Here is a 25,522-nt window from a genome sequence, read left to right as displayed (position 1 = left end):
TTGTAATATGGTCGCGTTGAAGATGAAACAGTTCATTATTTCATGTCGGTAAGCGTTTGACAACTTTTTTGTATGAATCCCCAGTCTGGCCAATGCCAGCGTGTAGGGGGGATAAATGATACTCGGTATCAAAGTTACCCCTCTATGAAACTTTGTTCAAAAAACTGAGAGACGAAAAAACGCAAGCGTAAATGGAAAGGAAAATGGGCAAGAGGCCATCATAGTAACAATTTATCACTTTCAAAGCTGGGAAGGTGGCCGACAGCGAAGAAGAGGGTGCACTCTGTAAAGGTCCATCACAACTCGGTGAACTTGTGATTTTCGGGTCTATTTTGCTTTCTACGGAAAGTACCGATACCCAGGAAACGGTATCTATAACAGCGCTCAGAGCATTAGCGATGTCAATGCTGGCCGACGAGTCAAGATTTAGTTCTGGAAGCTTCTAGTGTAAAGCTTTCATTTTGCTGAAATTCACTAAGGACTCTATTTGAGCACAATAAAAACCGATGCAATGAAACGATCCTTAGGATGACATTAACCTATAACATGCTTTATTGTTACTACATAAAACATCCTTTTAACCAACAGTCATTGCAAATAAGCTCTAAGGCTACCTAAATTGAAGCTCGTTCTAGTCGACAATATAAACGTCCGATTATAACGCACTGTACTTGTCTGCATGTAAATGGTCCGTTGTAATGTGGGAATCCCTCTGTTTTTGCTATCATGAGTGTGGCTTTGCATAGAAGTACGTTTGTTTTTTATTCTATGGAAACAAGACCGCCGATTCTTCTTTAATTGTCTCATCAGAGCTAACAGCGCCACCAAGCGGCAGCAAGCTGAAAGTTGATGTGTACTACGCTAAAATTACTACACTTGTTCGGTAGCAGTTTGTTACGGTTGTGGTACTTGCTAGCGGTGCCAAGGAACCGAGAAAGTCGGAATTGGGCAGAACCCCACATACGAGCGAAGAGCCAAGGCGGCACGGCACACGCGAAGCAACGGGGGCTAAGAGGGAATTTAATGGGATGTTAATTCAACTTGAATGAAGAATAATGAACAATCGAATTTTATTTTAGCGCGAGGGGCAAACAGGGTTCAAATTGAAACTGAGCAGATCCGTCCGAGTTCTAGAAAAAGTTGGTGAATAGGAATCGCCGCCGCGAGGGAGAGAGGCTTTTCTGATGGTGATCTATCCTACTGTTAAGCGTAGTCTTTACAACGAGAAAGGGCAGCACTGGGCCCCAGGTGCTGAACATTGGTAAAAAAAAAACGACATACGGTACACATAGAGAACATGAGAAAAAAGCGAGAATGGGAAAAAGTTAAAGGACGAAGAAATTTTACGTTTCATTGCATCTCCTCTCCCTCTTCAGCGTCTATTACTATTTAGCCTGCCAAGTCTCCCTCAGTAGTTTGCGCATCTCACTGGCGCGAGAAGAACAATGGATCTGTTTGGTTCTGAAAGAGCAGTTATCGGCGTTCAAGCAAGGGATTTGGGCGTGGCCGAGGGAAAACGGGGCCAGGGGCAAAGTAAAGGATGGTGTAGGCAGAGAAAAATAGGTTGGCGCCTGCCATGCTTTCCCACTTCTATAGCAGCTACCCGATGGTACCACACGCACATTGCTTCCTGCCGACAGGTAACGAAAAAAAGACAACATTCGTAGCGCTATTTATCTAACCTTTTAGCATTGTACTTCGTTTATTCAGTGGGGCCAGCGAGGAAAAAGCGGATGCTACTAGTAGTTGTAGTGAGCATCCATGCGGCATTATCAGACATACACATGTCAAAACGAGCTGGTACGAATAAATGGGGAAGTAACTGCTTGTTGGGGGTTGAGGTAAAAGAATCTATTAGAGGATAAAGCAAAAGAGGGAAAAAGACTGAAGGAGCTGGGGCAACTGACCTAGTAGACGAAGCAAAAGAAGAGCGAAGGAGTGTTGGTTTTAAAATACCATTGATGTGTATGCCATAAGGCAAGTGACACTTAGATGCTTTAGGAGTTAGCGGACCCCTTTCGGATTGCCCACGCAGCCTAGCTATGGGTCTAGATGAGGGCAGCAAGAGAAATTCGTAGTCGACAATGGCACCATTTGGTTAGAGTATTGGATAATCACACGATGTTTTGAAGACGGTGGATCGCGTGAGCATAAGTGTGGCTACTTTGCAGTGCCATTAGAGCAGAATCTCTATTTACAGATCAAAATGACGCCAATAATGTGGCGTCCTACGAAGAGCTTGAAAGTCCATGGGTCGGTTGACACTTTCGTAGGAGAGCCCGGATGCAGCCGAATTTGGTGGACGCAGTAGGGCTTGAAAGCCTACAGAACATAGGTAGTAGTTTCCCCCCATTTTACCCTTGTTTCATGCCCTAACCAAGTCCCCTGGTGTTCATTTAAAGTTTATTAGATTGTTCGCTTTCCTTTCACTCTTGCTTGTATGCTATTAAGATAAGTTGATCTCAACTGAATTTGTTGGACCACCCCACATTTTCGGCGTAGCATAGCTGGGTTCGCTCGCATAAACGGCGTATGGCGTGCAGTGCGATATGGCTGCGTCATGCACAGAGTAGGAGGTGCATGCAAAGTTTTCTCGGACAGTTACATACCTTGTGCATAATATTCGAGACTAGCACAGAACTGGAATATCAGAAAAATTGGGAGAGAGGCAGGACAACTAACTTCTTCATTCGACATTTCCCATCTCACCCGCTCTAGCACTCTACTACTTACACTTCGCATATTTTTCGAGTCATTAACAAGTATGAGGTGCATAGAGACTTCCTCGCAGACCTCGTGTTGAAGTAGCAGCAATAAGCTGAATTGCTGCATGAAGTACATTATGAGAAAATAAGAAGGGCTTTTTACCATTACATGGATGTATTGCGCAGAAAGAAATTGAGTGGGTTGGATTAGATGAGCCTCGCACTCAATCCGGATATATATGGGTTCGGTCATAAGCAAGGCGAACCTTTTTTCCTGCATTCAATGTGTGACCCGTTATCTTTCTATTTTCCTGCGTATTGGCCCGCGCTGCAGATTTATAAATATATCGACACGTTTGCTTTTCGGGTATTCCTTGGTAACGAATCTCAACGCAATACTTTTACCGTTACTTCGTCCTATATCAGATATAACTCAGTGATCACTCATCAACAAAAACATGGAACGAAATTGCAGCTTACGCGGGAAAACCAGTACAATACAATCCTGCTGCTTCTACGTTTGTGTTGGGGTAACCTGTTTTACTTAAAAGTACAGCACATCAATGAATGGTGAAACACTCGGCTACGGAAGTTTTACCAGGTATATAACTGTACCTGATTGTGTGTGGACATCAGGAGTGACTCTGCGCTAAAGTAGAAGCAGCAGGTAGAAATTTTAGAGAAAAACTTGCATCAAGAAAAGCCTAGGCGGATTTTCTGATCAATTGAGGTTGTCTAGCACAATTTTTGTTGCTGGCGCGTTGGTACGTCACTCGGATTTCCTATTCATGTAGCGGAGTGATTGGGGGGTGGGGTGTGCCGACGTTGATAAATCAGCCAGTGCTTAAGGCAGGAGTCGGATACGCTCTTAGCGCACCGGTCTGAACGACGCTAATGTTAGCACAGTATTGTTCACAATAGATCACGGCTCGGTTACTGGTACCGATGATGGCTCAATTCTTTATTACGTCCTATACAGACAATGCAATGAAATAGATTAATAGAATGAAAGAGACATTAAGTTGATTATAGCAAATTAAAAACTTAATACATCCATACAGATAACATAAAAGAGTAACTCGGCGAGGATACACCGATGGAGAAGCTTGCAACCAATTCACCTGCCTTAGACCATTAATGAAACGTTGAAATGTCTCTGTCGAATACCAACTTGTTTAACTCTTGGCCAGCACGCTAAGGGACACCTTGGCTGTAAGGCCATAGCGCATAGTACCTAGAGCGAATTGTTTCATTTTTACCTAATAGACATTTATGCCATATTCGTAATGGCTCGCTGGTGCTATTGCAATCAGTTCAGTATTTTATTTATTCAGTCTAATTTACGAATGGCTAAGCTACGTTACGTTACAACATACAGCAACAGGCCACACGTACTTATATGTCTATACCCTGTCTACAGAGAGGCGATTGCTTGAGCCAATTCACATCGATAAAAATCACGTTCGTGATGCTTTGGCGGGATTTTTAAATCGCCTCGCATCTGCTACAGGTCTGCCGAGCCATCATTCTTTATATGCTGCCATATATACGCATCCTTAAAGTAAAACGGGTTGGATAATTTCTACCGACGACAAACCGCCATCGGTTTCAGCCGTTGCTCAGCATGGTGATAAAAGGCGTGAGCTTCAGCCATCGATAGGAACTTTTGTCAGAGAAACCTGTTCTCATAACAAGGTGGAGACGTCTCGAACGATAGCAATTGGATTGACCTCTAAAGTGGCTGGTCGCTCTTTGCTTTTCTAGCTCGCTCATTCCAAGTACGAAAATCGTAACTTTAGCGCTTAGGAATATCGTCACCGATAAACGTCGTTACATCTGACGGCTGGCTCGGGTCAGCTTATTCCTAGTCCTCAACATGCCTCTTCATAGATAGTGCTAAGGATAGTAGACAAACATGCTTTCATTGAATGTGTCAACAAGACGTCCACGCTCGTGACAATAGCAACACTACGACACCAGTAAGTCTGTTGTATAGGTAAAATCATCTCATGGCACTGGAGTTCAGCAAAGCCGTTATATAAATGGCCAACAATATGTCTATGTCAAGCTTACTACCGTTTATGTGGCATGAACTATTCATGGGTATCACTTTACTAGAATAAGCAACAAACGAAAAGGAGGAAATAGCTACCGAGAAAATGAAGCGACTAAATTTCTCATTTCAACTATCATAATCGGTTCTGCCATCCGTTGAGATTGAATGTCTCCTGAAAGAAAAATCTTGCGTTAAACATCCTAGAACGAACGTCAATGCGCACCCCTTATAAAAATAGCATCTGGCCATTAGTACATCCTGACTCACTTCACTGACACTAAGCTTGCGGCTCGCGTGTTAGTACAGTTAGGATAGGACACAGCAGGGCAGGCCGAGCCAGGAAAAGGCAATTATACCGCCTACCAACCAGGTAGTCTGCCTGCGAGCTGATGTAGCTTGGCAGTTGGCAGAACACCGGTATTGGCGAATGAATCAACTCGGGCTCTCTGCGGTGGTTATTTTTTCCGCACTCACAACGGGGTTACCGCCTTAGAAGCAATGATTTTTCCCGCGGTCTCCAGATGCTACACACATAGTGTTTCTTGTGCTGAAAGTGTAGTCGGCAAGGGTAGATGGTGGCCTTCAGTTGAAAGTAGGATTGAGGATACGATGAATTTTCTTTTCAATGGCTATAGCCATGATTGGATTCTCGATGTTTGTTACTGCCGACTCCACTCAATTTGCCGGCCGCTTCTCCATTTGGTTGGATTTTCTCTACGAGATGGAGAGGACCTCTGCGATGCAATGCAGTCTGCTGGTGTAGGAGGAACTCTATGCTACGCAATTCGAAAATAGCAGAAAAACATAGGCGGATGAAAAAGAACGTGATTAGGGAGAGCGTCTGCCTTGGCTTTTCAGTGGCCAGCCCCAAATGGGAGCATCGGTTTGCGTTGTAATTAATGGCATGACGTCGAACAGCAATTATTGTTTCTTGGACCGAAAGTTTTGCGTCCCAGTCTTCAAAAATGTTGTTTCTTTAGCTTGGAAAATTGGTAGAATTGTATAGAGCAGAATAGCTAAGTTCACCCTAAAAGGCTGGCAAAAAGCATGCACGCATAAAGAAACAAGTGCTCGGCAAAGAATGTCTCCGTTTATGAACACTCGCACATCAGCTTATTCACATTATATACAGGCACCTGACTAAGCGTGTTTTGTATTTTCCTTTCTGGAATTTTTTCGGTGGGCGAATTTCTCCCACGCTATTGCGCTTGTGCTTTGGTAAGCTCTCCGTAGTTAGATAAGCCGAGAGAAGATCTCAGATGTAAAGGAATGAGCCGCAAGCGTCGAACCTCCAATCGCCTCCAGACTTTCCCGATCAGTAGTTGGGGGAAACAGAAAGGGCCAACAGACGCGCGAGCGGGCTCTTGGCCTCTCGATCGGCAGAACGGAACATAGCACAATCGATACTTGCGTACGAAGTCGGCTGATGCGTACTGGGCACAGACGTGTTGGGGCACCGATGCAAAACTGAAGTGAACCTCGTCTCGACCGGTTTTTCCCCCTCGCTGAAACTCTTCCCTCGCTGGAGGGTTCTTTGAGGGTAAGTCTCTTCGTAGAGCCCGATTGGAGGCTGCAGAAAGGGCCCCCAATGGACTTACTGTACCACAAGCAACGAAATATTCAAGGGGAATGGGGAACGTTGGAGGCTGGGGAGCATAGGGGCATTATAATTAAACATGTGTCTAGACGGAGAAACGGGACCCCTCGGACGAACGGTGAAACGGGGTGGTCCCTCATGTCAATGACTGCATGGAATGGATTATTTAATCAAGGATTCAGCTTGGGTCTCGACCGTGCGTCGGCAGCTTTCAATTTCGGAATCAGATGTCACGCCATGCCAATGCAATTTGATATCGGCCCCATTTTACGGTCCCCCAGCACAAACGATTCCAGCACCCGTCGCGACCACTCCACATGGCCATTCGTACACATACAATATCCCGATTCAATTTGCCCTGAATTTCTTGACCTTCTGGTTTGCTCCGTTTTGCTCCGAAAATAGAAAACGCGAAAATGTGTGGGCATGTGAAAAGAACTAAGCCTCGGCTGAATTATTCCTGACAAACTAAATATAGTTTTTTTGTATCACACTGTTTTTGGTTCGCCATCGAAGTGAAGTAACGCAGTGGATTGGGGCTAATTCGTTGTCGTCAGGGGAAACCAAAACCTACTACATATATTCTGCCGAATGGGAACCACCAAACTGGCGAACATTAAACTTGGATATTGCACTTTGTATCAAACTAGTACGCTGTACAGTGGCTGCAAACCAAGCGCTGTATGCATGTGTTCTTTAAATCAACTTGTTTCTTCCTAAAGTTTGCTTTCGCATGGACATGGCTATGCTCGCTGGGTTGTTCGTCCTTTGTGGCTGCCCCCCATGGCTTTCCGTCTTCTGGTAGATGCCTTCCTGGCAGCCAACGAAATACAAACATGTCAAAACATACTCAGCCATGTGGAAAATGCTCACTGAATCGTGGTGCCGGAAGCGTTTGCCTGCGGGTGCACCAACTCAGACGACGCCACTATCGAAGCCCGCATCTCCAACTAGCGTCGCGCGACCGTCAGCCTAGCCTCGTTGGGTCGTAGAGATTTGCTCCTCTGCATCTCGATATGCGGTGATGCGCGCCGGCACGGAAAGATACGAAGGCATCGTGTTGGTGCCAAACGGTGGATTTCTTTTTCAGTTTTTTGCCCTTCCTAGGAGACCTCCGTTATACTCGGGGCCTACGCTCCTCCACCACCGAAGCCTCGCGGAGCCCTGTACGTCAAAGGGTAAAGTTTCACAATGAGTTTTCCCACCACCCATATACTGCCTTATATAGTGTGCGGTACTAAAATGAACAACCAACGTACGGTAGCTTGACTTATTGTAGCTCCGAATACGAACAACGAATTCGACAGACAGCGCTACCATCCACGTAGGCCTCAGCTATTAAAGTCGTCTAGGCCGTAGCGGTTCCTGGAACAAATATACGCATATTCATGCTCTCTCTCATCTCTGTGTGAATATATGTCTGTGGGTATTTTTCTTCGACTTGGCCTATACTTCTGGTCGTTCTATTGAACTCTGTGTAGCACTTCGGCTTGCGGTTCCATGCGTCAATTCGTTCTGTTTCAGCAGCCGACCGCAGCATAAGGTTGCCTCCTTCTTGCTAGCGAAATCAGATTGAGTCAAGAGCGAAACCTTTAGACGAGCGCTTCTTCTGCTCTTTCACCATTTTTGCAATCTCTGTTATTTACGATCGCACTTAAGTTCTCTCTGTTCGCTTCGTTTTCACCATCTTTCTGCGAAAAGTCGAAAATGTAGATTCTTTCTCCTACGAAACCCTTGGAAGACTGTGTCTGCTGGTCTTTAAAGGCCAGCTAGGCGCACAGACATTAGGCATTATGTACATCATGCGGAATCGATGTTGATGCTGTTTAAGTCGCCTAACGGGAAATGGCACAAGCCGATGGTTACACTTCCGCCAACTTCTGCAGCGAAGCCTTTCTCCCAAGAGTCCTCATTTTCAGCGCCTTCTCTACTCCTGAATCAAGTCTTAGTGTACTTAGGTCACTCCGCCAGGAGTAAGGATCCTGGCGCATCCTCTACTTTCTCGACATGTGGTGTATTGCCTTTATTCCTACTCCTCGATGTCTCAGATCTCCTATAGCTATTGGACGCCGATAGCCGTCACCACCGGGCCGTCCCTAGTACGTTTCGTCTTTGGTAGTTCCTCTCTCTTTTGCAAAAGTTTCACCTCTAGCCAATTCTATCCTTACACTTGCCCTTTGCCGTAATATCGCACCGGTGTCGTGAGTGACAGAAGCCGGAGACCGAACGCCGTATCTGACATAAGTAGTAAAAGGGGAACGTTACACCAACGAGTGCAAACCTTGTGTTTTGCTGTGTGTGCGTACGACGACTGGATAAATTAATACGGTTCAAGGATTCTATCTTCGACTATCTTCTGGAAAGTGTTCTTTCTACGATATTTACACGATAGCCGAGCATGTGCCGTTCGTGTTTCATGGTTTCAAAGCATGAGAGCGCAAGTAAAACGAAGGGCAAGTTAGGACAGATGCTGGACGCGATACTACTTGTGTGTTTAAGTGTAAGGGAAAATTCACTCGCAACTTTCGAAACGATCTCCTAGTTCTTGCTCTGCAAGGTCACTCTTGAATCGTTTCACATAAAAGTTGCTTTGTGTTACGTATAAGCAAATGTTCTGTTTGTCGGGATAGGTTCTCCTTGTCAAGGTGTTCAGTATTGCGATTGTTCTCCTATGTCGTCGGCCTCGCATTCCTTACCCACTTGGTGAGGTTTGGCTGGCTGGCGGGCAATATCTGCAGTAAAACTCTTACGGAATCGTCCTTTTCCAACTGTTCATGGTGGCTCGTATCAAGAGACCCAAGAATCCTTTGCAAACATAGCAGGCATGGGCCTAAGGTGGTGAGGACTGAGGCTAAAAAACGGGGCGACTACGAGATGAGTTCTCTGAGAACAAAGTATCACTTTTCACGATACATGCACCCTACAGTTATATAGCTTCGATGGGCTCGATACGACGCCGCGAAGGCTGATGTCGGTTGAAGTACCGTGCTTTGCGCAGAAATAGAAGAAGATGTGAGTGAACTATTTCCACGCTGCCTGGTTTGCGGGGGTTGCAAGCAGGTAATGCTTATAGGAAAAAAAAAGCGGATTTCGGCTGTAATGTAGTTCTGAATATGACGAATCGCACTCACCATACCTTCTCAAACATGGTCGAGTTGAATGAAGACTGCCATCGTTTGCTCGCTTTGCCATGGTTGGTCCTGTGATATGTCTTAGTCGACGCAGTTCTACACAGTGAAGCTCACAATCATCACTCATGCGGTCGGGTAACGTCCGCCCGTCTCCCGCTCTCCTGTGGGTAAAGATACTCACAGTGACGCGGCAACACGCGAAGACCGAAAACTACGAAACGAAGGGCGGAAAAACGAAGCGGTATAAGAGTAGAAAAGCTCGAACGTAGCCGCAAGATCCAGCTACACGTCTGGTTTGGTCAGGAATCTTCCAGGGAAAGTGGCTAAGTGAGAAATGGAAAGAGGCGCTCGGCAACATAAATGTAGCGATACCGTACGTGTGTCACTCCACCTCCACGGCTCTGTGTCCTATCTTGGGAGGGAAGTGTGTCAAGAATAAGGCAGATGTACACGGCGAAGTTTAAGACGGAGGAAGAAAACGTCTGCGAGCTTTCTTCTAGATAATACGCAAGAGTTGTGGAGGCAACTGGTTACAATACTGAGATAAGAACAACCTAGCATGATTCAGGTAGACGTACGAAAAGGGTAAGGCCGATAGATATAGTGTAGGATTGGCTGCATGAAATTTGGAAACTTTTGCTTCGAAAATCGTAAGGACAGTTGTAGAAAAATCGTGGTAGTTTTCTGAAGTAACGGAATTGACTACGCTATATAGTTAATTGTTTGCTAACTTAAGTCAGGTGTTGCGGCATTTAGCTTGATTTGACAAAAAGACAACTATACGACTATGGAGTTACCGGGCTCACAAAACATTTGGCTGTGTATAATAACATCTAACGTTGATTTCGTGGATCGGGCTATAAAGTGAACTGGGATAAACATATCTGATGCTAAAGGCAAAATAGTACGCTTTGCGTAATACACTCAGGATGCTACTTGTATAACAACATCATTATCAGCCGCATATGCCTCTTAAAGAGTCACGGGTAAGCGGTATAAAGTGCTTTATCCGAGCAACAGCAGAACTCCTATACACTTGGACTGCGATATGCCAAGCGTCCGTTATTAGCGAAAGCGACTTAGGAACGAAGAAACTCAACGTCAACGAAGGACTCTACGACTCTGCGTAAACCTAGCCCGTCTCAACGAAGGGGACCGTCTTATCAAATCCCTACAGACCTCACAACTTCGGCCGCTGTTGCTGATGTTACGCCAATAACTTAGCGAGATATGTTATTCTTGCTCAGGATAATACTTTTATAGCAAAGCTAACTGACTGAAAAATACTGCAATCTATATGGGATAAAACACCGTACTCTTTCTACACTCGGAACGCCAATAGTTCAGTTGAATAGCTTTTGGAGAAAGTTTCTGTTTTGATATATTTTCTTAGGTATTCGATTTCTTCGTTCATTAACGGTAAGTAATGTTACCGTAATATCATCTTGTACAATTGAGCTAACCAAAAAGGGGCGACAGGAGAGTGTTCAATCACTGATATCAAGCCCGACACGAATCGTGCCGGTAACAAATAGCGGCGTATTACGACTGCATGATATATTTGATTAAAAAAAACTAATTAAAAATTCAGCTACAGGGTTTTTGCATGATGTGGCGTCTACAACGCTAACTTTGCTCAAAAACACACGTCTAATTGCAACGCGCCATATATAGTAGTCCTGCGATAGGGAAAGCTTTTTCATGTTTAGCGGTAGTGAGTTAGGACCAATAATGTGTGCAGTGTAGCTTGGCAGGCACCTTAGTGTCCAATGAATATCTCCATGAATACAACTACATGAGGCTGGCACACTAATTAACGAATCGTTGCCTGCCAATCTGTTGTTACTCGTTAACTATGTCACAAGAGTGTTTAATGGACTTTTCTTTCAAGAATTCACAGTTCCGCCCACAGAATGCCCCCATGTGATGTACCTATATATAAAGAAAACGCTCGAACTATTTCTGTATTTCAGAGCATTTTATTCAGGAATTATAGGACAAAAGCTTCATGAACTCCTGACATGTGAAGCTCACACACACACATGATAAACTCAGTAGGGAGCCTCCGAAATAAATACTGTTGCCCACTAGTGCCTGGCCCAACCCATAGTAAAGGATATGAAGACTCTAGATACGGTATAGCTGGTTGTATCAGAAAACACGAGATAAAAAGGTAACTTGGTCCATAAGTGTACGCTCTCAAAAGAGAACCGTGAGGGAACTAATGGACATTTCGCTGATTCGGATTTTGGCCTTCAGAGCAGCTATCGCCATCTGTAACCTCAAATTTTCATTCGAAGTTTTCCGCTACATTTGACTGGATGCTTGTGTGTCAGTGTAAGACTTAGACAAACTTGGAGAACGCTTTTTGGAGGGGGGGGGGGGGGGTACATGCACAAAGGAAAAAATGTTCCTCCTTTCGTCTCCTTTCCGGAGGCGAGCTTGAAACGCCAACGATCTCCCAGACAAAAGGAAGTCTACTTATTTTTGAACCTTCACGATGAAACGGGGGTGGATACTCATAAAATGATCGTAGACTCTAGCTGCTGAGAATTGCCGCCTCCAAGCCATTTGAGTAGTTGGCTTGCAAGTCTGCCTAGGTCGGGGTGTTTCAGAGAGTGAAGTTGGGTCGCCTAGTAACGGGACGACTTCTAGTGATAGTCTGGTGTGATGAAAGATTTGATTTTCGGTCTTGAGCCTGATCTCTACGATCGCTTCGAACTCGTTCAGCTTGCCGCAGGGGAGTACTAAAGGGCAACATGCTTAAATCCACTTAGGGCAGTGGAAGATTGAGAACGAAGTGAGTACGGGCAGATTTGCTTGTAGGTTATTGGGCGTTTTTATTTTTTCTTCCGCTACAATTGTCAAATAGAGATGATATGAGGTTGAGAACTTTTAATCAAGGCTTAATTAATTAAGTATCGTAAGTTAGCAAAAACCAAAGGTGGGTAAAACCATGCCAAAGTGGAAGCCAAAAGAATATGCACCGGGCTGGTCTGGAGTGCCCATGTGTCATAATATCATTCAGTAGCTGAATGAGGTCACGTTTAACTAACGAAAGGCGCTCGCTAACTCAGATTCGACTAGTTACTTATCAATTCATGATATATTAAAGTAGCGCGAAAATTTACCATTGGACTGTCAGACATACGTAAAATCTCGGTGTGTACATCTGATAAATAGCATAACATTGATCACAGATCTATATACGATTATAATAACGTTTTTATCATTTAATATGACCTAGGAATTAGTTCTAGTTTCTAATTTACGCGTGAGCTTTTTCTTACCAACTCACCCGCCTCTACATAAACGTTACATTTCAACAGCTTTCTTTTGATCCGAAATTGTTTTTTTGCTAGCTGACTGCATATCTATTTCTCGATTTGATTCGCAGATCACCAAAGTGAATGTACAGGAGTGTTCTCAATATAAGACCTGCGTGGATTGTCTGGGCGCCCAGGACCCGTACTGTGGATGGTGTAGCTTAGAGAACAAATGCAGTCAGCGTTCAGATTGTGCGCAGGCCGCCCAAGATCCTCTCTACTGGCTGAATTACAAGAGCGGCAAATGTACCACGATCACACAGGTGCACCCCCCAAAAATTCAGCGAACAACAGCTCGTATCCTCTCGCTAACTATCGGCAATCTGCCGAATCTTGAAGGAAACTTCTACTGCGCTTTTACCACATTTGGAAAGACGCTTGAGACGAACGCCACGAAAACAGCCAATGGAGTCCAGTGCGCGACGCCGCATACTGACTCGCTACCGGCGATCGCCCCGGGCGAACATCACTTTACTGCCAAACTGTCCGTAAGAATGCGCAACAATCCGGACTTCGTCGCTACCAACTTCACGTTCTACGACTGTAGCACCTATTCATCGTATGTAGAAACAACTGGATTGGTTATAATTATTTATTATTGATTACAGTTGGTATAACAATATAAAAAGAATGGCTGCAATTAAAAACTAAGTTAGAGAAATTATTGGTCTGACGATTTATGCTCTATCCATATTGGTAAATATAGTTCAAATTTCTATGTTTATTCAATTTAGTACATAAACACCTTGTGAACTAATAAGTTACACCAGAAAGTTGGAAAAATGTTTTTTTTCTCATTTGTTCTACCCAACGTTAAAGCTACGCAAAGGGTTTAACAGTAACCAATTTATTGTATTTTTGTGTTTGTTCTTCCTGTGCGGTTTTATTTGCAGCTGTACGGAGTGCGTCTCAAGTCCGTTCCCATGCGACTGGTGCGAGGGTGGCCATCGTTGTACCCACGATACCGGCGAGAATTGCCGAAACGACGTATTGGTCACGGGCGTTGCTAGTGTGGGATCTTCAATCCGATCTGGACCCGGGTTTTGTCCCCGAATCAACGCCACTAACAAGGGACCGGAGCAACTGGTACCAATGGGCATCAACAAGCGAATCCAGGTTCGAGTCGATAACATTTTACCGTTTATTGCACAGACAAAATTCGTCTGCCAGTTCAATATCGAGGGCCGTGTAAAGCAGGTAAACGCGCAGATGCTTGGTGACACGATTTACTGCGATCAGATGCAGTTCAACTACGCCACGACGGCACCGAATATCACCACTGCATTCGCCGTTATTTGGGATGGTTCGAAACCGCTTGATAACCCAGACAACATCCACGTGCTGGTTTACCGCTGTTCGTCGATGAGCGACAACTGCGGGATGTGCCTCGAACTGGACGATAAATACGGCTGCGGATGGTGCCAAGAATCCAACTCATGTGAGGTACAGGAACAATGTCATAAGCACACCGTCAAGTGGCTGGAACGAACACAAACCTGCCCTGACCCGCAGATCACCAAGGTGACGCCAAGCAGTGGCCCGTTTGATGGTGGAACCAATATTACCATTGACGGATACAACCTCGGTCGGGTCTTCTCTGACGTGGATAATGGTATCTATGTGGATCTTGGGGAGCGTGAGAAAATCAATTGTAAACCGCATCCGAATCAATACGTGAAAACGACCCGAATCGTCTGCGAGCTGGGAGCGCCGACCATCAACAAGACGTCTCCTGGTACTGCCATCAGTGGTCATGTCGTTGTCAAAGTGCTCGGGGACTACATTGCACGATCAGTTAGCACGTATTCGTTTGTGGTAAGTGGTCTCATTCGTAAGGTCGTAAATTTCGTTTTTTTTTTTTAAACCAAACGCTGTATATGATGATATCGCTGACTAAATTGTTTTAATATAAATAGACCTCACAAACCGCTTGTGTACCAAATTAACATCAATTACAACTCATGTCATTTTTTTGGCAAACAAATTGTTTCTTGTTATTTTTTGTGTCAGAACCCTCGTATCACTTCGATCAATCCGTCAAAGGGCCCCATGAGTGGGGGAACAAAACTGCGCATCTGGGGCCTGCATATGGACGCCGGCAGTAGGGCCGAAGCTTTTGTGGGTGCGATGCCCTGCGAAATCATCTCGCGCAAACCTAATGTCGTAGAGTGTATAACATCATCATCTCTGAAACAGGAAGAGGGCAAAGTTCGCCTTAAACTCGACCGTGGTCTCAAAAACTTCGAAGATTATGGCTTCCTGTACGTTGCTGATCCCGACGTGCACCAGGTCGAGAGCGGGGGCGCTTCGGTTGCCGGTCACATTAAAGGAGCTGCACCCCGTGGCATACCAAGTGGCGGCATTTCCGTCATCGTCAAAGGTACTCAACTAAATTCGGTTCAGGAACCAATGATGTACGTCGCCTTGGACGGTGTCGAGTATTATTCTAAGTGTGGACCCGAAAGCAGTACCGAAATGAAGTGCCGCACACCAACGGTGCCCCCGGAACAGCTCAACTTCTCCGAAGACGAAGAGTACATTGAGCTGGAATACGGCTTCAAGATGGATAATGTCAAGGGAGTAAGACACCTGTCATCCACCAAAGGCTTTCCAAAGTTCCAGATGTTCCCCGACCCATCCTACTATCCGTTCGCCGAGGAGGGCGGCATCAAATATTACAAATCCGACTATCTCACCATCAACGGCGCGAATCTGGATCGCGCGTCGCAGGAGAGTGACGTCGTGGTTCGAATTGGTGCTGGTTATTGCAACGTCACCTCGCTAAGCCGAACCCAATTGACTTGCCGACCCCCAACTGAACAGCCGGCCGCACTCGATGAATCTGGCCAGATTGACCGTAACCGAATACCCCAGGTAATCGTCGAAGTGGGCGATACACTGAAGTACTCCATAGGAATGCTAAGCTATGACGCGGCGCACGGACATGACACTCAACTCTCACGTCCCATTGTCATCGGTGTCATATGCGGAGGTGTGGTGCTCATAATTATCGTAATTGGTATTCTAATTGCTTATCGCCGAAAGAGCACAGAGTCGTCCCGTGTGCTTAAGACCATGCAGGAGCAAATGGACGTGCTTGAGCTCCGTGTTGCTTCCGAATGCAAAGAGGCCTTCGCTGAACTACAGACCGAGATGACCGACCTCACATCGGAGATCACAGCCGGAGGGATACCGTTTCTCGACTATCGTACCTACACAATGAAGGTCCTCTTCCCCAGCATCGAGGACCACCCAGTGCTTAAGGAGATGCAGGTCGATCCAGTAAAGAAGCAGTACATGGAAAAAGGACTAAGGATGTTTGGACAGCTAATCATGAACAAGACGTTTCTGCTGCTTTTCATCCGAACCCTCGAGTCTAACCGGTTAGTAAGACGACGAATTTGTTTTCAGATTGCACAGAACGTATCACCTGTTTGGCAGACACCTAGATCCGGATTGAAGTTTGAAATTACAGCGACGTAGTCCTATAGCTAAGTATAAGCAATAGAGAAGGTGTGGGGTAGATTGCAAATAAGCCCTGGGTTTTTAGAGAGTTGTAGGCTACCACCTGTAGCAGATGGAGCGCTTCATTTTTCGGCCCTGTCCATTTGTTCCATTTGTCAACGAAGATTTATTTTCTTTCTCTTAGAAGAACAACACTATAGAAACCAGTCACAAGTCGCTGTCAAACGTTAGATCTATATAATAAAAGTAACATTATTTAAGAAAAATAGTGAAATAATAATGTCCCGTCAATTGAAGCTTCCCATCTCTAATCAACGCCACTTTAAGACCAATTCAATGAATCAAGCCAAATGATCATTGTCTTCTCATTCTTTTTATGTCGATTATTTTGGATTTGCCCTGATCTGACAGGTACTTTTCAATGCGCGATCGCGTGCAAGTGGCATCTCTGATCATGGTCACACTGCAAGGCAAAATGGAGTACTGCACCGATATTCTGAAAACACTACTCGCTGACCTAATCGAGAAGTGCATCGACGGCAAATCGCACCCGAAACTACTGCTTCGCAGGACGGAGTCAGTGGCCGAGAAGATGCTTTCGGCCTGGTTCACCTTTCTCCTGTATAAATTTTTGCGCGAGTGCGCTGGCGAGCCGTTGTTTGTACTGTTCCGAGCCATCAAGCAGCAGGTGGACAAAGGCCCGGTCGATGCAGTTACTAGCGAGGCTCGTTACTCACTCAGTGAGGAGAAACTCATTCGCCAGTCCGTTGATTACAAATCAATCACTGCTTACTTCTCTATCGCACCACAGTCTTATTATATGTCGGTCGGGATGATCGACTCGGCCGTCGCCGAGGGCCAGGACATACCCGTTAGGGTATTGGACTGCGACACAATCTCGCAGGTAAGTCTGTCTTAGTTTGTGTAATTTACCTTCTCTTAACAATATCGTATTATATGTTAGAGAATTCAGCACTTCCGTGTATGTTGATGCCGTTGTAATCGAAATGTTTTTACTAACAGGCCTGTTGGCCTTGAAACTGACGTCGTTTAAAAATGTATGTGGCAATAAAACTTAGAAAAACACCCTATTCATAAACAGGAAGTTTGTAACTAATTATAGAATTCCAGCATCCTTACTCAAATGGTGACTTTCGCATAAAGAAGTAGGTAAATAATACCACCAAAACTTCTGTGTTTTCAACATATATATTATTATGGTTTGGTTTACGTGAATTTCGTTGCCATTTTATACCTTGCAATACGTTTTATCGGAAGGCTGTGACCTTGCGGATAGTACACTGAAGTCTGTTGTTACTCTAAAGATTTGCTATTATTTTTCTCGTAAATTGAAAGTAGGAAGAAAGCGTGCGTGTAGCTACGCGCATCTCATCAATTTGTAGCCTCCTTCCAGAAACCAAGCCAATCTGCAACCTGTTCTACACTCGTGTCGTCTTCTTTAAATTTGCCCGCCTTTTTTTATAGGTGAAAGAAAAAGGTCTTGATGCGATTTACAAGAATACCCCGGCCTCGCAACGGCCGTGCAAGGATGACCTCGACTTGGAGTGGCGGACAGGCACCTCCGGGCGGCTAATTCTCTCAGATGAAGACGCGACCACAAAGTCAGAGGGCGAATGGCGCCGCCTTAACACGCTTTCGCACTACAAAGTGCAGGATGGGGCCAGCTTAGTACTTGTGCCCAAGCAGTCGTCTACCTACAACCTGAGTATCACTTCTGAGAAGATGACTCCGGCCGAAAAGACGCTGTACCACAAATATGAAACACTAAATTTTACGGCTGGGTTCCAGCGGTCGCCTCCGATGTCTCGTGCTACCTCACCGCCCCCGCACGGTCTCTCCGGTCTCGGAGACCTCGAGAGCGGTTTCAAGTACTGGCATCTCGTGCGGCACGCCGATGCTGATAAAGATGAACGAGGTAACAAGATGGTATCTGAGATCTATCTAACTCGCCTGTTGGCGACCAAAGGAACCCTGCAGAAGTTCGTCGACGATTTGTTCGAGACGATCTTCTCGACGGCCCACCGAGGAAGTGCCCTTCCGCTGGCGATCAAGTATATGTTTGACTTTTTGGATGACCAAGCGATCCAGCATGGCATCCAGGATCCCGAGGTTGTCCACACCTGGAAATCGAACTCGCTACCGTTGCGGTTCTGGGTCAACCTGATCAAGAATCCTAACTTTGTGTTCGACACGAACAAATCCAACATCGTTGACTCGTGCCTAAGCGTCGTCGCACAGACGTTCATGGACGCCTGCTCCACATCGGACCACCGACTTGGCAAGGACTCACCGTCCAGCAAGCTGCTATACGCCAAGGACATTCCTGCGTACAAGGATTTGGTCGAACAATATTACGCCAATATCCGGGCGATGCCGCAGATCTCAGACGAGCATATGAATGCGATGCTCGGTGAGGAGTCCCGCTTACACGCACATGAGTTCAATACAAATGTCGCACTTAATGAACTCTACAAATATGCTGCTAAATACACCGAGCAAGTACGTATACACTATGAATTACGACTATCCAAAATCAACTCTTGTTTTTATAAAGCTCAATAACAGATCTACCCATTCATCGTTGTCGCATCTTGAATTTTATCTAATATTATGTTTCGAATTAAAGATCAATTAATGTGTTGTAAGCCAAGATTATTTTTTCAACGTGTATAATCTAGCTTGTACACTTCCTCAACGGTACCACCTCGATGGTTATACATCCACACCAGCCAAATTATAGGCAAATTTGTTTATCACATGCGTATCTTATCCGTGTATGCTGAGCATTACTGAAACATGGATCTGCTATTCGCCCATGCTGTCCTAAGCGTTCATATAGTTCTATACGTATCATATTGTGAATGAACGACAAAGATATCGATTTATTAATATTCGTTCGTTTCGTATCTTTTAGCTGCTGTTAACGCTGACGGAAGATGAATTCGCCGAGAAGAATCGGCTAGCATGGCGGCTAGCACAAGTCAACAAAATTATGCACGGAGACACTGAGGCATGACGATCCCATTGGCAGTCCGCTGACGTGTAACGACGATCTCATCCAGTTCACGTCATCAATATCGTTCTACGATGACAAACGTTATGATGATGTGAAGGTTCATATGTGACGAAATGACAATAATACCAATTTATCAACCCCCGACAATATCCCTTTCCCCCAGACAATATTCTCTCACACAAGAAGACGACGACACACATAACGACAACTCGTACGCACTCTACGACCACAAGTCAGTACAGCCATCTCTACTTTTTTTTCTTCCCTACCTCAATTGCAACAGCTACAAATCAATCATACTTCAGCACTGTATTCAACGCAAGCCATGTCAATCATCGTATGTGTATATCAGCGTAATGATAATATCAGCAAGCGACCCTTTATTGAAAACTGGAAAGCTTCAGGCGAAGGTATGGGTAGACGCTTTGCCTTTGAAGAATCGGTAGCAACCGTCGTGAAATAAGCGCCAGCAGCCGCAATAACTCATGGTAAAAAGAGAAGAAGACAGTCGACAGCGTCGTAGCCACAGTCACGAGCTGAGAATTGAGGCGGGCGTATGAACTGGAACCTCTCCAATAGTTCGAAATAGAGTAACGATAACAATATTATAAAGTACAGAAACCCTAAAAGAGAAAAGACGCAACGATTTAATCCGACATTAAATAAAAATTAGTACCGCAACGGATTTTCACTCAACTCGGTATCGAGCATGACTGGAAGAGACGAAATTCGACCAAGCTAAGATCAGCTAGGAAACCACAAACACATCTCTTTTGTCACACGGATTATAAAACATCCTTATCGTGGAATCGAACCGGATACCTGCTGAATATGCAGCAGCAAACAGCAAACCTTCATACTACGGCAAAGTGGGCAGGCATGGCAAAGTAGGCAGGTATTGGAGGAAACAGAAATAGAAGGGAACTGTACACTATCACAGCATCATACCCCATATTCCCATTGTAAATATATATACAGTTATACGACGTTCAGTGTGTGAATGTTTCGGTTATAAATTATTTCGATTCAGTTATTTATGGGATACATTCTTTTTTGGTGGTAGAGTTGTGTTGTTTGCTGTTGAGCTCGGCTGTACAACACCGAACGTGGCATGCTGAATCTTCAGGCGGCGACATGTGCCTATATCCTAGACCCAGCTAGCAATCGTTTAGGTATTTCAGTCAACGGTGAGGCAGGTTGTGCTGACCTATAAACTACCAGCCAATGACACTAAAATTTCTTGAGGTGATTCTTTCGTTCGGTCGCGGCGGTGACTGTCCATTGAACTCAGAGAATGGACAGTAAACCAACGATCTATTTGGCTCTTCTAAACCTGCTGTGGGCAAGAAACCATGCAACGATCAGAATCCTAGCAACGCGAAAAGTCCATTGTTTTTGACTTATTACGAATATACGCTTGCGTCAATTGAACGGCACAGTATTTCTAGCTGCAACAGCCGGAGATAATTATTCAATGGTGAGGTAGTTTAGAATGTGGTTAGCTAAGTGAGCGAAGAAGAAGAGTTCTTATTAGCTCGTAGAGTTTTATTTGCATTCTATATAGAAACACACAGATAACAAGAATCTACACATACAATTTTCTTTCTTTCTTTCTTTCTTTCTTTTTTTCTCTCTCAGAGAGAAAAAGACTTTTATTTTCAATTTGGGTTGAGTCGTCACACTTTGGTTGACTGCCACGTGTTCAGTTAATAATAATAATAATGTTTACATTTCGAAAGCGTTAACCTTTATCGCTTTGTTCCTAATAGTGCGCTGAGATAAACGGCGAAAGTTGCCGCCTGGACTTACAAAGCTACACAACAATACAAAGTACGCCACAGTAACTTTTTGTAACTGCATTACCAGCAATTGCTCACTTTTTGGCCCTGAAAAGAAGCGTACGCTTGGCCAACGTACAATTAGCGTTGAGTTCGACAATCGTCAATTACAAAGTACATCTAGTACCACCATATAGTAATAGCACTGATGAGTTGCTTGTTATGGAAAACACATATTGAACAATAAAAACGTATATAGTATTTACTTCTGTAAATGTAAATTTTCCACGTGAGTAGATGTTTACTACTCTTTGATCAAACAGCAGCTGGTTAATGTTTTGTTGCACTATATATATATATAATCGCATTAATACACAGACACCCACATATCTCGAAGTCCCGCGGCTTCTTCAGGCGTCCCGGCGCAATCGTTGTTACTGCCGCCATATTTTGTTGTGCTGCATATTCGTTCGAATCGGTATTTTTGACGTAGTTTCTTTTTCCTATATAGTATACCTATGACGTTCCTCTACTCTCCCATGCCAAACCCCGTTTCCTCGCGCCCGCGTTTCCATACATCTCAAGCTCTAGCTCTTGATCGCTTTACTCTTTCTGCTAAAGACCGTTCTTTAAAAGCGTTCCTATTTCGTGACACGAAGAGCGATTTCACGACTACGGCGGAGGATCCCGTGCGAAATTCATATTCATTCCCGAAAAATCGATAATACATATACATTAATGTACTCGTTGCTACGCTCTTCCCATTACGATATAAAGGATCTTGGACGGCTATGTTTTTATGGGGAGAGGCTTCTACGGTAGAATGAAGAGAAACCCAGTTGGCGGTCAAAAACAGCGAGTGTTGTGTGAAACTACCTGTACAGTTTTAGCGATTAAGAAAGAGATGAACTCTGAGAAGGGGACAAATAAACTGGATAACTGAGTAACAAGGCCGATATCGATAATGACGAAGCTGATTTGAACGAGTAACGAAAATAATAAATTATTATTTTCGTTACTCGTGGGAGATCTTAATGGTGATTATGATGATGATAACTAAAAACAGCTGACAAGCGGGAGTAACGCATCATATAAAGTTATATATATATATGTGTGTGTGTGTGTGTGTGTGTGTGTGTGTGTGTGTAATGATACGGTGAACATGTAGAAGATCATAATGATGGTGACTGTCTATTGCTATTACTAATCACCCGACACAAATAGGCCAAACGAAGTATTTGGGACGCCTAGATACATGCAAATATATGTTAATCTAAGATTGCGGTAGAAACCATATCCTATTGGCAGTCCCTAATAGTTATTATTACATTGACGACAATAATATACAAAAGTGAAGATGATTTAATAAAAATGAACGCGTTGACGAACTGATTGAGATGGACAATATTGATAATCCCGGTGCATTACCTGACGATTATGAAGACCATAAGCGTTAAACTATTAGGTTTCTTTCCACGTCCATTTGGACTCTGATGAGGCCGAAATCCGCGTCAGATAGATAAAATAGCAAAAAAAAAGGCAGAGGCACACACTTCTAAATATGAACCGAAAATGTGCTTAAAGTAATGATATCAAGAGCTGAAGAACAATACCGAACGAGTGACACTGCGATATGAAATAGATAATCGAACGGAATGAGCAAACAAATATTATACAAAAAAAAATGGTCTATGAAAACATACAGTGCACTCACGAAGAAACTGCTTGCCTATGGGTATTATAATCATATTCACACGCAATTTCAGTGGCATGGGGCTATAGCCTGGTGCTCGGCATCATCTGACCCTACGACTTCGTGAATATAGGCGTGTGTTAAAGGACCCGTATCATCTCGGGTGGCACACAGTGGGCCTTGCGGCGCTCTTAATGGTGTGCAGCACATGGTAGATGGTAACATGACGCTACAGGAAGGCAGTGGATATACGGTTACAAATGGTGATGACAAAAACGACGGTATTACGATTATAATTATTATTCGCGAAAAGGATAGTTATGATGGGCAACTTAAACAGATGAAACAATACACCATAATTATTGATACTATTTGTACAGACCACCGGCCTATCTCTGTCCGGTTGATATCTCCCCTCGACCCATTGCTTCTGCTTCTCCAGACAAACAACCCAAGCAAACAGGCCAATAATTTGTAAACATATTAAAGCCATATGTGAATATTATGCAACAGCTAAAGGCTTCATGGGACAGCACACACGCGCAGGTGTGGCAGGTAAAGGCTTGTGTAAAAGCGTATTGTCACCTTACGATAGGACACCGATGTAGCGTGATGAGACGAAATATCATGAAAACGGTGTAACTGTCTACTTTCCATTACTAAATCGTCAATAGTTGTATCAACATGCGTGACGGGTGACGTTTAAAATGAGGGAGGGAGAAAGCTTTTGTGGGAAAGACGGTGAGGTTGACACTGGTTACGTTTTCTAGCCAAACCGAATTACCACAGATAGCAACACGCCCTACTACTATTGCTACGATAAGTATTACTGCTATAACCTACTGAACTAGTATAACTAAACTTTATATATATATATACTCTATAACATCAAATCAGAAATAGCAACATTATATATAAACATAAATTTGATAATTATCATGTATTACGAACTCCTTTCAGCCCCCGATAAGCCTTTGAAAAAATATGAGGTCCCAGGGCTCCCGCTTCCCAATCTCTTTGCTATAGGCACTTTAACGAATATATATCCCTATAATATGAATAATATATAATTATATTTGCCCAGTCATGCTATTTTGACCGATCGCAGCGAGATCGGATCATATAATTCCCTAACGATAAGAAATGAAGGATATCACCAAACAAAACAAGCTGCTACATATAGCGGCGCCGTTTGCCAATTGTCACAACCACACACATTCAGACTATAGAGATATGCAGTAGTATATGTAAGTATATTTTGTCTGTCCGATATGGATGAAAATGGCGGAATTACAAATGAAGGTTGATTTAACAACTAGCGAAGAAAGGTTTTTCAGCTTTACTCATATAATATTGCAGAGACAAAAATGTCGGAGGTTTTTTCGGGCAACACGAAGTGATAAAGGGGCACAAAAAACGTTATCATCGGGATAAGACGAAAGATCTACGTAAAAAATGAAAACTCTTTCCCTTACTCTTTAGTTGTTTAGTCATAAAACAAACTTTTTTTAGTCATAAAATTAAATGTATGCTAGTAGAACGGTTTACCAAATTGGCCTGTCAGATGATGGACGTCCGGGTGCCGAGCAGGTCTCAGCATTTTCTTTGTAAAAAATGGACACACAATAAATAATTGACACCAATCGACACAAGCAAACCCCTAACACATCTACTAAAAAGCGCTCCCACGCAAACACAGAGACTCTATTTGGAGTCAGCGTGTTGTAAATAACCACGCCGACTGCTAACAAAATGCCGACAAAGATATCAATAGACGATGATGGTGATTATCGTCATTACAATGACGATTGATTATGAGATTGATTATTATATACTATGTCCAATATATGAGATGTGAAAAAAACTAACGATGAAAAACAAATGATGGCGACGATATATACATATGTATGGACGACACTGTGGACGCACTAAGGGTGTGTGTGCTAGGCTTGTCCGTGGTTCCGATAAGCTCCCATGACCTCCACTCTGAGAGCAACACTTATATATATATATATAAATAATAAATGATACAGAAGAAATGAATACGATACGAATTATCAGCAGTGGCTGACTACTGGACAACAGCCGTCTTGTTTAACTGAACTTCTCACCAAAAACGCATAAGATATATTAACAATATCGCGACATTGATGGATAATGATGCTAAACTATATACCGACAACAACTTTTGTACCATAGTATTTTTTAATTTTAAATAATTCCCTTCCCTTTTTCGTATATATATATATATATATATATATATATATATATATATATATATACATATATATACGGAGAGAAAGCGAGAGAGAGAGAGAAACAAATAACGATAAACAAATGATAAAATAATGATGCTGCATAATAAACTGTATTCCCAAGAACAATAAAAAACGTACACGATGAGAAGCGAAAAAATTAACAGACGGACATTGCATCCAAATAAAAAAAATAAAAGCATACAGCATCCGTAATATAGATGAACAATATTTGAATCCTTTTTTGCGCGCGTTTTGCTGCGTTCTCGCAGCAAGAAAAGTGCGCGTTGTGGAAAATGGGGTAAAATGAAATCATCTACAACTGTGACCTATGATATATGAAAATAAAGAAGAGGAGACAAAACAAAAATGATTCTGATGAAGCTTATAATGTGGTAACATGAATAAAAAGTGAATGAATGAATGAATGAATATACGTCGAGAGAGAGAGAGAGAGAGAGGAGACAGCAACAGTTCTC

The 25,522-nt window shown here is 43.7% G+C and overlaps 1 protein-coding gene across 4 annotated transcripts in view; it reads left to right on the top strand.

Moving 5' to 3' along the window:
• Nucleotides 1-25,272, top strand: part of PlexA (plexin A) — a 208,683-nt gene extending 183,411 nt beyond the window's left edge. For all 4 annotated transcript variants that reach the window (XM_086979996.1, XM_086979995.1, XM_022795233.2 and 1 more), the window contains exons 5-10: nt 12,887-13,374; nt 13,709-14,630; nt 14,826-16,198; nt 16,692-17,184; nt 17,766-18,800; nt 19,216-25,272. In XM_086979996.1, the coding sequence (XP_086836122.1) occupies nt 12,887-13,374; nt 13,709-14,630; nt 14,826-16,198; nt 16,692-17,184; nt 17,766-18,800; nt 19,216-19,317 (4,413 nt within the window). In that variant the 3' untranslated portion in view covers nt 19,318-25,272. The remainder of the gene's footprint in view (nt 1-12,886; nt 13,375-13,708; nt 14,631-14,825; nt 16,199-16,691; nt 17,185-17,765; nt 18,801-19,215) is intronic.
• The last annotated feature ends 250 nt before the right edge of the window (nt 25,273-25,522 follow it).

Source organism: Varroa destructor, unplaced genomic scaffold (assembly GCF_002443255.2).
Source record: "Varroa destructor unplaced genomic scaffold, Vdes_3.0 BEIS01000002.1, whole genome shotgun sequence".
NCBI classification, from domain to species: Eukaryota; Metazoa; Arthropoda; class Arachnida; order Mesostigmata; family Varroidae; genus Varroa; species Varroa destructor.
This window is presented reverse-complemented; position numbering and strand designations above follow the sequence as displayed.